Source organism: Crotalus tigris, unplaced genomic scaffold (assembly GCF_016545835.1).
Source record: "Crotalus tigris isolate CLP2741 ecotype Arizona unplaced genomic scaffold, ASM1654583v1 scf7180000017814.3102382, whole genome shotgun sequence".
Lineage (NCBI taxonomy): Eukaryota > Metazoa > Chordata > Lepidosauria > Squamata > Viperidae > Crotalus > Crotalus tigris.
The window spans coordinates 2224030-2237924 of NW_024096652.1; the positions used below are offsets into that span (position 1 = coordinate 2224030).

General features: G+C 39.3%; 1 protein-coding gene across 1 annotated transcript in view; it reads right to left on the reverse strand.

Annotated features, from left to right (window-relative positions):
- Nucleotides 1–13895, reverse strand: part of HID1 (HID1 domain containing) — a 57643-nt gene that overhangs the window by 6200 nt on the left and 37548 nt on the right. The window contains exons 11-17 of the mRNA XM_039342893.1: nucleotides 12798–12949; nucleotides 12600–12678; nucleotides 11296–11460; nucleotides 9592–9819; nucleotides 8961–9094; nucleotides 7378–7458; nucleotides 5779–5870 (exon numbers count right to left, since the gene is read on the reverse strand). Of these exons, the coding sequence (XP_039198827.1) occupies nucleotides 5779–5870; nucleotides 7378–7458; nucleotides 8961–9094; nucleotides 9592–9819; nucleotides 11296–11460; nucleotides 12600–12678; nucleotides 12798–12949 (931 nt within the window). The remainder of the gene's footprint in view (nucleotides 1–5778; nucleotides 5871–7377; nucleotides 7459–8960; nucleotides 9095–9591; nucleotides 9820–11295; nucleotides 11461–12599; nucleotides 12679–12797; nucleotides 12950–13895) is intronic.

Here is a 13895-nt window from a genome sequence, read left to right on the forward strand (position 1 = left end):
GCCTTTTTCCCATGCTAGTTAACACACACACAGAGAGAGAGAGAGAGAGAGAGAGAGAGAGAGGGGAGGGAGGGAGGGAGGGAGGGAGGGAGGGAGAAGAGAGAGAGAGAGAGAGAGAGAGACAGAGAGAGAGAGAGAGAATAGTGTATAGCATATAATAACCAGGTACAGTTGTCAGTTGATTTGGGATGAGATTACTAGGTTGATATTCAGCTATATGTTGTCTTCCAAGCTGGGGCAGTAATGCTATGGATGTTGTTAAGAGCAAAATATGTTCAAATTAACTACTAGCAAGATAGAATCACCATTCATGTATATATATTTGGGCTGCCCAGATACAATGTTTCCAGTGATAGTATGATTTGTAAGTTCTCCTCAACGCTAAAACAGAAGATGGTGGCCCCACTGCCAAGCTTAGGCTGGAGCACTAGTTCCAAAGGATAAACAAGTCCCAACAACAAATATTCATTCACTCATCACCACATTCCTCAGCTGCTGCAATCTGCTCTCCATGAGACCCTTTGAAAATAGGTTTTAAATGGTACATAATGTAGTAGCCTGTACTGTAGAATGCTGACAGGTGAACGTCAACAATGCAATATAATGCCTATTCTTGCCCCACTACATTGACTACTGGTAACCTTCCAGGCCCAATGTAAAGTGCTATAAAACTCTTTATAGCGTAACTCTGGGTTGTATCAGGGACTAGGTTCTCCAAAGTGCTTCTGAACGTCTACAGAGGTCCTACTCCATGATCCACTCTATCCATAAGTAAGGAAGGAGGCTGTTGATTAGAAGCTATTTTAATCCATGCTTTTGAAGACCCTATCCCCAGGTATATGCCTGGCCCTATTCCCTCCCCAACAGGATTTATATGCATTGAAATATGGTTTTAAACTAGTAAGAGCAACTAAATGAAAATATTGAGAACCAGAGTAATGTAGTGGTTAAGGTCGATAATGGATATGGAAGAAGAAGGAGGAGGGGGAGGAGGAGGAGGAGGAGGAGAAGGAGGAGGAGGAGGAGGAGAAGGAGAAGGAGAAGGAGAAGGAGAAGGAGAAGAAGAAGAAGAAGAAGAAGAAGAAGAAGAAGAAGAAGAAGAAGAAGAAGAAGAAGAAGAAGAAGAAGAAGAAGAAGAAGAAGAAGAAGAAGAAGAAGAAGAAGAAGAAGAAGAAGAAGAAGAAGATGATGATGATGAAGAAAGAGCAGGGAGACAAAGTTCTATGCCTTCTTTGAGCATGGCTGGGTGATTTCAGACCAGCCTTTCTTTCCTGACACTATATTGGAAAAAACCACCCACCCATGCTAAATCAGCATGGTAGATATTGGTCCACAATCTTCAACAAGGAGGCCTTTATCTTACAGTGGACTGACTGACACTGAGGAAGAGCACCAGGAAGAAAGATTGTACACTGTTCGTTTTCTTTTTTTTCTTTGCCTCGTGCTATTATTGTTGGCATTTGTCACTGGATGCTTTATTTTGAATAATGTTAATGAATAATAAAAAAAAAGAAATACAGAAACGTCCTATGTAAAGTCTTTGACTTGACTCCATTAGTAATCAATGCTACCTTGAAGAACTATGAAATTGCAGTGCGGTAGTAAAATTTCTAATTTTTAACTTAGTGGCAGTGGCCAAACACTCTGTTGCTATCGGCTTGAGATTCTGGAAAATGTTCTAACATGAGAAAGGTTACATTTGTTCAGTGGAAAGCAGGCTATCTAATGGTCAGAAACATTCAAGTAGCAACACTTGAATGTGCAAAGGCCAAGTAGGTGCTGCCATCCAGTGGTCAGAAGTAGCAATGACCCAAATATCCTGTCTAAAGGTTTAAAGGTTTCCCCTATCCCAGTGATGGCAAACCTTTTAGAGATCGAGTGCCCAAACTGCAACCCAAAATCCACTTATGCATCTTTGGATGCTGGGTGGGTGTGGCCCATTAGCTGGGTGTGGTCATTGGGTGGGCGTGCCTATGGTGGTAATGGCAAACTGGGTGGGACTAAAAAGTTCAATCAATCAATTCCAACTTTGCAAGACCTTTTTTTCTTGCGAGAAGTTGAAATTGATTGATTGAACCTTTTTTTTTTTGCACACGTCGGCAGAGGCCTAAAGCAAAAAGGTTTTATAAAACCCAGCTGAAGACCTAGGACTGGGGCAACAGCGCGCGTGCCCACAGAGAGGGCTCTGAGTGCCACCTCTGGCATCTGTGCCATAGGTTCGCCACCACTGCCCTATCCAGTTGTGATCAACGCAAGGGAGTGGTGCTAATCTCCAATTCTTAGCCTAGGCAGCCTGCATCCTTTGAGAGATGTTTCCATCATCATGTAACCAACATGAAAACATGGAATGCAGTAACTTTTCCTGCCAAAGCAGTACCCATTTATCTACTCGCATTTGCATGCTTTCCAACTGCTAGGTTGACAGGAGCAGGGGCAAGTAACAGGAGCTCACCCCTTTGCACAGTGTTCAGGTCTCAAACCCAGGCTGTTGGCTTTCCAGCTGACAAGCTCAGCGTCTTAACTACTGAGCCATCGCGCCCCTATCCTGTCCTATAGTGGAGCATAATTTCACTAGGAATGGGAAGGAGCCAAGAATCAAGATTTTAGATGGCACCTGTGGTGTATGTTCCCACCAATGTATTTCCAAAGAGGGATCCTAGGAGTTGAATTAATCTCTAAGCCTTTGTAGTGCTACAACTGCCATTTTTATAGAGCCCAGAAATTTGGGCATTCTTCAACAGTCCTCCATGACAGGAAAGACTTGCAGGACAACTACACTTGGGACATTCAGGTCATACGAAGCAACTATAAGATGTGGTTCCTAGGGCAATTACTCCAATCTCAGTTTCTATGGAAGATCATGATTAGCTAATGAAACCTTTAGGGCAAGCTACAGCTTCAAACCAAGAAATCATTTCCTCATTGCTGCTCTCATTAAACGGATAGTGTATTGCACTGAATCTTCATACGTATGAATGTTGTTCCTTTTCCCACAGAAAAACTTGAGGAAAACAAAGTTTGGTAGAATAAGGAAATAATGAGGTAGAGAAATATTAGGCTGCATATGAATAAGAATGTGCACTTGTTGCAGCAACAGCAGGGGAGGATTTTGTCAACTGAGAGTGTTCCCACAAAAAGACCTGGATCAAAAGACTGTGCAGTTCCAAGCTGAACGGGGGAAGCGGTAAACAATTCAGGGTAGCCATACCCTAGAACAGTGTTTCCCAAACTTGACAATTTTAAGGCATGTGGACTTCAACTCCCAGAATTCCACAGCCAGCGTTGCTGGCTGTGGAATTCTGGGAGTTGAAGTCCTCATGCCTTAAAATTGTCAAGTTTGGGAAACACTGCCCTAGAATCTTTCAGGATATATCTAGTAACGTGTAAAGTTATAGCTTTAGTTTGGCAAGATTCTGTCTATTAGGGGTAAGCAAATAAAGGATTGAACTTTTTGGAATACAGGTTAGAATATATTTTGTATTGTAACAACTACAGAATTATTCAGCCTATAGATGGCAGTGTTCAGTTAGCATCTGTGGTTATAATTTCTAACAGGACTCAATTGGATTTCACTGTCTTGTTTCTGGGCTTGGGACTGACAAGAAGAGAGAGATGGTTCTATTTGAGGTGAAGAAAGGGAATGGAAGTGAGTTAAAGGTCTTGGTCGTATGATCTCCACTTTTCTGAATGAGCAGTGATTAATCTGTTGTCCGAATGTGTCCTCACATTAAAATGGAAACAATACTGTTCCTAGCATACTTTTTATAAATAAAACCTTGATGTTTTGGGGAGTACTGCCTGAACACACATAATTGTGCTTATAGATACGCAGACAGCCATAAGAATAAAGATCATAAAGAACATCAACTAATGTTAACATCATACGCTTGACCTATGATCCAAAGCCCTCAATGTCTTTAACTGGTAGGATGTAGGCAATGTTAACTGGCAAGGTAGATACAGATTAGATATCACAGACTGCTTTGAATAGCATAAGTGTCTTTGAAGTTCAAATTGGGTTTTGATTTTGTTGTAGCATACATGTCAAAATGTACCCAAATTAACCAGCAGTATTCTTAGAAATAGAATGTAATACTGCATGGAGGACGGGTGCAATAAAGGCTAGTGACACAATTTGTATTTTTTCTATCTTACAAAAAAGCAGTATGTGAAAGCCTCAATTGACCAAAGCCATGATGGCATATCCAGCAATGTCTATGGCACGTGAAAATCACAACTTGGAAGAACAGCGGAGTGAATCATAAAGAGCATAAATTAGCAAACAAGGGGATTGGAAAAATGTGTTTGTGAAAAGAAGAGAAAGTGGAACGATATAATAGATTTGAAAGACGGCAGTCTGATACTGTGGTGTGGAATTGATGAATATATGCAAGGAAGCAAAGGTACAGGTTTAATAATGAATGAAAGAGATATTTTTTTGCCTGAAAGTATGAATTGGCATCATCATCATCTGCATTACTATGGGAAAGTATCAAAATACAAGTCAATAGTTGGCGATAATTGAACATATTGCACATTACACTCCAGTGACTGGTGACAATGGGACAACTAGAGATTAATTTGGGAAACAGATTTGCAACATTCTCAGTAAATTAGACCTAAAGGAAAAATATTCTGTTAAATGAGAAAAAATGCAGAAAAGGTGAATGGGCCATTCAAAGAGATAAGAAAAAAATAAGAAAAAGAACTGCATATTTTATATACATGGTTTAAGCACAAGTCTTCTTATATTTATACATGGCAAAGGAATGAACAGAAAGACAAAAGTGGAGAATGTAAGGGTAAAGAGAGGTTTTGCATGTGGAATAATCTAATTTGGAGATTAGAAAGGGAAGGGAAGAACACTAACTATTGTAAGAAAAGCATATTTGTCAAAAAAGGTAAAATGGCTCCTTAGAACAGCATGTTTCTGTTCACTTTGGGGAAGTGGAAAAACATAAAGTTAAATAGAATGCAAGGAATGGAGTACTTAAAATCTGTGGGATAAAACAGGAAATGATGGGATCAAGTCTGATTGATCAGGAAGATAAACAGATTACAAAAATTAGTGACTGTAGAAACAATATTCATTAAACTGATCATATGCAGAGTGAATGAAGATCAAAGTGCAAAACAAACATGAAGAAAAAATAAATGGGTGGTGAGAATGGAAGGAAAGATCAACAGTCATGTTTATACAGATTTGAGATCTGCAAAAAGAATAATATGAAAAATCTAAAGAACAAAAGGCAGTATATGAAGCAGATATAAATAAAATGGAAGCATGTAGAATTTACAAGACTGGAGACATATAGAGACATATAATGAATGGCATTAGTGTAAACTATTTTTCCTTTTATTTTTCTTATGCATTTAATGTCTTTGGCTCATGAGTTCTTACTCCTTTTATATGCTCTGCGTAAAGTAGCTTATTATTATTAAAGGAGACAAATTCCTTGTGTGTCCAATCACACTTGGCCAATAAAGAATATTCTACTCTACTCTACTCTACTCTACTCTACTCTACTCTACTCTACTCTATTCTATTTCTTTTTATCCCAAAAGAGAACGCTGTGACAAGTATGCCCGTATGCACAATCCAATCAACGCAATTCAACAATAATAGTCTTCGTTTATTTTTTCTGTAGAAATATGAAAAGAGAATAAGACTGATTTTATTACAGGAATTATGTTTAGTACTCAATAAGGAAATTCATACCACCTTACAATTCCCACTCACCCCCAAATAGCTTTATTTACAAGACCTGTGGCACTTACTTGTCAATACAAATCTTCTCTACCTGGGGAACCAGGACCTGCAACAGCCTCATGATTGTCTGCAGGGGCAATTTTGATTTCCAAGACACCACCTGCAAAGGAAAAGGATAGCAGTGAAGAGCCAAGACTTTGAGCCAACTCAGCAAACCAATATCTGACGGGAACACTTTCATTCAAATCAAAAAATGCATCCAAATTTGTCTTTGTAGCATTTAGACTTATATACTGCTTCACCGTGCTTTACAGCCCTCTCTAAGAGGTTTACAGAGTCCCCCTATTGCCCCCAACAATCTGGGTCCTCATTTTACCGACCTCAGAAGGATGGAAGGCTGAGTCAACTTTGAGCCGGTGAGAATCAAACTGCTGGCAGTCAGCAGAATTAGCTTGCAATACTGCATTCTAACCACTGCGCCACCACGGCTCTAATTAGAACTTACTAACAATCCCAGAAATAGTTCTGCAAGTAGACGACATTTCAGTCTAAAAAGAAAGGCACCTACCAACAGTCTGTCTCTAAAGCCACTTCCCTATCCCTGACCTTGCCTTTTACTTTCACAAGCACTTTTGCGTACCATGTATTCATGATTGCTACCTGAGCTTTGGAAGATGAAGAAAAGGGACAGAGAATGACCATCTAGAGAGCAAAAATGCAGTGCTTTTCCTTCAGATGAAAAAAAAAAAGAAACAACTACCTAGGTGTAGTAGCATAACTTTCTGATTATTCCTCACATTGGGGCAGGAAAGGCTTTAAAGAAAGCAAACTCCTGTTCCACTAATCGGTTCCCCTGCCTTAGGGGGGGCCTAGCTCATTAATATACCCAGGCTTTTTATGAGCGCTTTATTTTTTACAGGGAACATCTACCTCAGAGCATACTTTACACAATTCAACCCTAAAGCTTTCTGAAAGAAAACAGCTATAGAAAATGAGAATGTTTGAGAAGCAGAGCAACCTATTTATCATGCTGGGAAGAAAAGCTGTAGATGGCAACAGGGATAACTATTCCATAATTTAAATTATTAATAGCGATCCTGCTATTCAGGAAGACAATCATCTGGGCTTTTATGAATCAGAGTTTCAACATTCCTCCTCCTCCAACTCTCATCAGTTCAATAGCAGCTGAGATGACCCAGTTTCTGATCAGGTAAAATTCAATCCATAAATAAAGTGAAAATGCTTCCATGGAAGATATATTCTCTAGCACTTTTTAAGCACAAATGGCAAAATGGGGTAATACATGTTCTTCCTCCTAAATCAGAGGTGGGGAACTATGGTCCTTTTATGATCTGTGGACTTCAGCTCCAAGAATTCCCGAGCTAGCCATGAAGTTGAAGTCCACAAGTCATAAAAGGGCCATAGTTCCCCACCCCTGCCCTAAATGAAAGCAGCAGACCATTATCACATTGGCTAAAGAGGGAAGTACTCCAGGGACTAGTAAACAGATACTATACATCACCCTCTGTGGATGATTCGACTTTCTCTTCTCACATCACAGCTTGCTTCCTTATCAAAGGAAGATAATAGGGAATGTCGCTCATGTGATTAAAAAACAAGTTATATCTCTGTATTACTCTTTAACAAGATTTGCCAGCATCGCTCACCCCTTCAGGAGTTGGATTCCACTGCCCAACTGAGGATGTGCTGGACAGACGTCGTCGATCCCGTCTGGATTGTGAGGACTCCTAATGACAGAATGCAAATTATTTTGCTTATCCATGGGCTACAACTTCCCTCTGTTGTGCACTGCTACAGATAAAATCAAACATTATTTAGCAAGGCTCTGTTTTTCAGCTTCCCAGTCCAAGATTGAGAAAGAGGGATTGGCTCAAAGTCACCCTGCTGCCTTTCTGTGTCAAATGAAGGAAACCCCCCCACTTCTACCCACTTTAATCACCAAGCTATGTGCTGGATCTTGTGTGTGTGTGTGTGTGTGTGTGTGTGTGTGTGTGTGTTTCACACATATAATCCTCAGGATGGCAACTGGAACCAGAATTGCCATTGATAAGCAATGCAATCATAAAACAAAACTTTGCATGACAGTATTATTTAGTGACGGCAGTTCAATCACTAAGCAAGGATCATGCAAGTCATTAAGCGTGGGGGTCTCATATGACCATGACTTCCAACTTGCCGTCTTCCCCACTGACTTTGTGGAACACTGACAGGGATGTTGGAAATCACGATCAAGTGACTGTGACTCACTATGACATTGTAATCACTAACCAGTTGCAAAAGCTCCCGGATTAGCAATCACGTGACTGCAGAGACACTGCAAAATCCAGTCCTCTGGGACCGGTCATAAATCCTCCTTGTTCAGCATCATCACAAGTTTGAACAATCAGTCATAAACCAAGAATCATCTATATACATACAAATGCAAATCCATACACATATTCTTATTATTGTTACTCATCCTTATGCTCATTAATTATCAAGAGGAAATATATATCTATATCCCCAACAACAGAAGAATGCTACAGTATATTATCCAGAGCCAAGTGCTTCAAGCTGAGCATAATCAGAATGCTTCAGAGATATAATTTATCTTCAAAACTGATCTCTAAAACAAGAGGCAAACAAGCAAGACCCAGGATGCCCTGAGCTGTTAGCTTTGCTATCTCTGGGATTTACTGTTGCATAAAACAATCAATCAAACCTGCATTATTTACAATTACTGTAACTTTGTTGTCATAGGCTCAGAGATTGGTATCACTTCCAATAAATTTTCTTTAAAATAAATTCATAAAAACACTTGCTTTGGGCACAACTTGTACTGTTCTATTCTCCCCAATCATGAGAACCTATCCAATAGGTTAGGAGTTTATTGCAGGATAATTCAAATGAGCAATGAGTCAAATACATATACTTCCTAGGTTGTTCCCATTGATAGGAGGGAACAAAGTGAATTTAACCACTATGTCTGGAATTTCCTAAGTTTCCTGTAAGAAAATGCAGGTTTCAAATTGAAATAAATAAAATACGCCTCAACATTCTATTAAATTATTTTCTGCACAGAAAATGTTTTCTCCAATTTTGGGGGATTTATTGATAAGGATAATGAAACCCTTGATTACCCATCTACTGTATGAAGCACCAAACATTATATTAAGATGCCATTCTGAATTGTTCAACCCTTGCTGTGTTCTTCAACCACTAGCTACCTAAAAGCAGTTTGCAAACTTACCGGATTCCAAGTTTCGGTATCGCTGGCCATGCCTGGTGGGCTTTCTTCCACCGGAGACTGAGAGGACTCTGGCTCTAGGGAGCGCATGGTCCCATCCTCTGACACCTGAGATTTCTCTGTGAGTTTGTCAATGCCTGATTTTTCAGAGGCAACATTGAGAAAGGAAAAATAAAACTGTGCAAGATCTATATTCCATTTTCCTAGTCAAGACCAGAACACAATTCTACGTAGCTACAGCAAATCTCCCTAGCACTTTGCTAAGGAAACAAACAAACAAAAAATTAAACCAGGTAGCTGGCAAAACAGACCACCTCAGATGATTTTTTTTAAAATTTTACAACAGTTTAAAATAATATATTTTGCATTTGTACGACGTGGCTACCATTTATTTTTACTTGTTCTAGACAGCCCAATAGCTTTTAAGAAAGGAGAATCCTAAATTAACAAAATAAAAATTAAACTATATGAAAGTGAAGGATAGAAATAAATAACAATCGCTTGCCATACACATCACAGAATAAAAATTCTTTACTATCAGAAACCTAGATTCAGGTCTTAAACCATCAAAGGCTTATCCAGTCTGTCTTCTGGACTAAATTAAAATCTTTTGTGACAAATACTCTGGACTGACCTGGAGTGGCTACAAGGCTGGTCTTTAGTGTTCCAGGCTCTGCAGGTGCAGCAGGCCGTGATCCTTCCATGGACATCCCCTCCTGAGAGTTGGTGCGAGAGATGGGCTCAGGAGCTTTCTTTTTGCGTTGCAAAGCTTTCTGGATGGCCTGCAAGTCAGTAGGCAGGTTGGCTAGCTGATGGAATACATTTCGCTTGCGAATAATGGCATATACCAAATTGGAATTACCTAGGAAATCACAACGACAGGAGGAGAAAAATATTGTAATAGTAGTAAAGCTGGAAGGGACCTTGGAGGTCATCTAGCCCAACCCCCTGCTCAGGCAGGAAACCCTACACCATTTCGGACAAATGGCTGTCCAGTCTCTTCTTAAAAACTTCCAGTGTTGGAGCATTTACTGCTTCTGGAGGCAAGCTGTTCCACTGATTCATTGTTCTCACTGTCAGGAAGTTTCTCCTTAGTTCTAGGTTGATTCTCTCCTTGATGAGTTTCCACCCGTTGCTTCTTGTCCTGCCTTCAGGTGCTTTGGAAAATAGCTTAATTCCCTCTTCTTTATGGCAGCCCCTGAGATATTGGAATACTGCTATCATGTCCCCCCTTGTCCTTCTCTTCGTTAAACTAGACATACCCAGTTCTAGCAACCGTTCCTTATATGTTTTAGCCTCTGTAACTTTTTAAGTTTTAGCATCTGTAACTTTCTGTAATTGGGAAACACAAATTGAAAAAGATCAGTAGATCGTGGGTAGGACTACCAGATGAGCAAAAACAAAAAACAAACCCAAGCAATCAATGGTTTCCTGCAATTTAATGGCTCTCTGAATTTTTCCAGCTTAGATCTGATAGCCCTAAACGTGAGATGAAAAGAAATTAACTATAGTTAGAACTATATGCTCAGCTCATGCTCAGGAAATAGAAGTTTGGCATTATTCTCTTCCTCCCAACCTTAGCTTCTTTCTTCATGTTAGTCAAATTATGGCCTAATGTTTTTGAATGGTTGTTCCTTCAGGTGATGGCTTCCGCTTTTTAGAATCAACCCTAGATTACTGGTAAGAATAAACTGATAAGCTATCTATTACAAAACTGATAACTTATCTGTTGCAGAACTCTGGCTGTTCAGCATTATATCAAGAAATATTTCTAAACATTATCCTAACTGATATTCCCCAGAAAGTATTTAAAAACAAAAAATTGCTTATGTTACATTGTCCAGCATTTAGGATTTCAGGCATATTTGGCTTTCTGACTAGCTAACAAGTTATTGAGAGTCTAGCTTATTCATGGCTTCTCAGACTTAGTTCCCACTTATAGAGTGAAAATTATAGAAGCATATATATGAAAAGATTTCACCAACAAGTAAAAAATCCAAAGAGGACTAAATTGCATTTTGTAGTTTAAAAATGTCATAAAGCAATGAGCAAGGAGTATTATATAGGCAACAGTGGTTATCAGTCACAGGAGTTTGTCCAATTTAAAAAAATAAAGGACCAAATTTACATAAAAACAAAACCATCGAATAGTTTATTCCAAATGTAAGTGAGAATTATATTTTACTAACCAGAAATGGCAAATCTAAGAAAGATAAAAGGGATATTTGCACCATATTTGATAAAGAAGCCTCATACTTTATACCTAGATGAATATTTATTCTTGGATAGATTAAACTATCAGAGAGGGATAACTTTTTGTTACTGATCAGCCACTCACCATCAAACTGGTACTGGATGATATTGTTGAAGACTTCCAGCAAAAAGAAGACAAGGTGGTGGTTTTGGACCATGGAGAAAAGGAACCAAGTAGTTGAAAATGCTTCCAATAGATGCAGCAATTTGTTAGCTGCTACCATGGAAAGAGACTTCAAGTATGGTGATACTAGAAGACAGAAAAATTAAAAAGTAATTTAGGGAGATCAAATATCCATTATAATTACACATTAGTGTACAATCAGTTAAGATATGGATCGTGTACACTTATTGTGCATAATACATATCTTAACACTTGCTAAGGAAAGGCACTACAAATTAATTTTATAAAGGGAAATAACAGTAATATAATATCCAAGTTCACTGAACTCTTGAACAGCTACATCAGTGGTTCTTAACCTGGGCGATATTGCCCCCCAGGGGGCGATTTCATTTTTCAGGGGGGCGATGGAATGAAAAGGGGTGACACGGGGGCGAAGGAACAAAAAGGGGGCGATATGGGGGCGATGGAGCGAGAAGTTTTGGGAACACTTTTGAGATTTTTTCGTACAGTGAATCACTGTATATCTGTCGTACAAAAACATCAGATCGCTCGCTATTAGTGGATTGAATTGTGTTTTCAAATGTTCCTCCAGCTAGCTTCAGTACAGAACGCCGTACATATGTGAATATGCATCGCTTATCTTCATGCGCGTTGCGCAGCAGCCTCTACCATACAGTGGCACGCCGTTGGCCAGAATATGGGAGATATGGGAAAAAGACTGGAAATAAATTATTTGCATTGATATGTCCTGATGACAATTTTAAAGAAAACAAAAAAAGTGTTTGCATAAATTGAAGAATTATTTCCTATGTTGTGATTGAGATGTTATGTTGGGGGAGGAGGGGCGATGATAACTTCCTCATTGGCTCAAGGGGGCGACTCGTTCAAAAAGGTTAAGAACCACTGAGCTACATCATAATGGTAAAGAAAACAAACGCCATCTACTGAGAAAAAGGCAGCATTACATCAACTCCTCAACTATTTTTAAAATTATGTCAGCTCTGAATGACACAAGTAAAACCAAGAGAGGTTCAAAACTAGGCATAGATCTCCTATTTTTTTCAACAATTACCTCCTAAAAGAGTCCTGGGTACTAAAATTAAATTTCTAAACGTGGTAAGCCGTGCATGCACGACTATACTGGTTTCAATTCTAAAGGAAAACCACGCTGCACTATTTGCTCCCAAAGTTTTGAAAATAAAAATGTATTTTAACTCTATATTAAGATTTTCAGCTTGGCTGTCCTTGTAGAGTAGGAAACTTACCATTCACTATGATGGTAAGGAGGCAGTCAAATAGGGGCTGCAACCGCTGGTGTCCACTAGTGATGATTTTATGAAAAACCTGCAGGGTAGAATGAAAGTAAGAAAGTAAACAAAAGGCTGCAGAGTTGTCGTACTATTTTTACAGTAGCTAGGTTCTCTCCTATGAGCAAAGATACTGGTAGCAAATTCCAGACTCACAATGATGAGAAGATCTGCATGTGTCCCTGTAAAGACCGGAATATCCATCGGTACTCGTACAGAATATGGCTTGTTGAGGCGGACACCAAAATTCCTTTCCCCACTCAGCAGCAATAAGATGAAGACACCAATGTGCATAAGACCAACTCGAGCTGTAAAAATATGGTGCCAAAATTAAATCTGTCAGCGGCCAGAGGGCAAGCCAACCTTTTACAATAGCAGATCAAAAACAAAATATAATGCTTACCAACATAAATATCTCACTCACATAAAAAAAAGTATGGTTCAATATCACCCATGCTGCTCTCCAGCACATAGTATAATGTCACGAAGCAGCCTGCATCTGTTGCTATGTGATTTAAGCAGAAGTCCAAATGTAACCCATATGACTCAATATGTGGATAAATACATGCGGTTGGTTTTGGTCCCAACTCAGCTCCGGCCCTTCTCCAATTAGGATCTCAAAAATCACTTTGATCTTAATCTGTCTCACAAAGTGACATGGAAATAGCTTGTGGTCTTATCTGAATTCATTCATTTGACCTTTAAAGCCTATAAACAAACACATTTCTCTGGTATGTTTTAACATTATTATTATCCAATATTGCTGGCTGCACAACCAGCCAAATATTAAGATCAGGTTTGGCATTTTTATCCACCTATCAAATCCTATAAAGAGATTATGTGTGTGTGTGTCTGTGTATGTACGTGTATATGTAAATACATACATGTGTGTGTCTGTGTCTATGTGTCTGTGTGCACGGGGAAAGAGAGAGAGAGAGAGAGAGAGAGGGAGGGAGGGAGGGAGGGAAGGAGGGAGAGAGAGAGAGAGAGAGAGAGAGAGAGAGAGAGAGAGAGAGAGAGATGGGCAACATTTTAATGGCAGAGAGTTGCACAACCCTCCTGAAAAGCTACAAAGGGATAGTTCAATGATGCCAAATTGGTGAGGTACATTGTACAGTATGCATCATGAACCAAACGGCTTCTTCAATTTCCTAGTGTTTCACAGTTAACCTCAGGCTTACATTACAGTTTCTATTTTTTCCTATCTCTAAATTGCAGAAAAGATTAAATCTGTTGATGAAGCCAAGTTCTCAA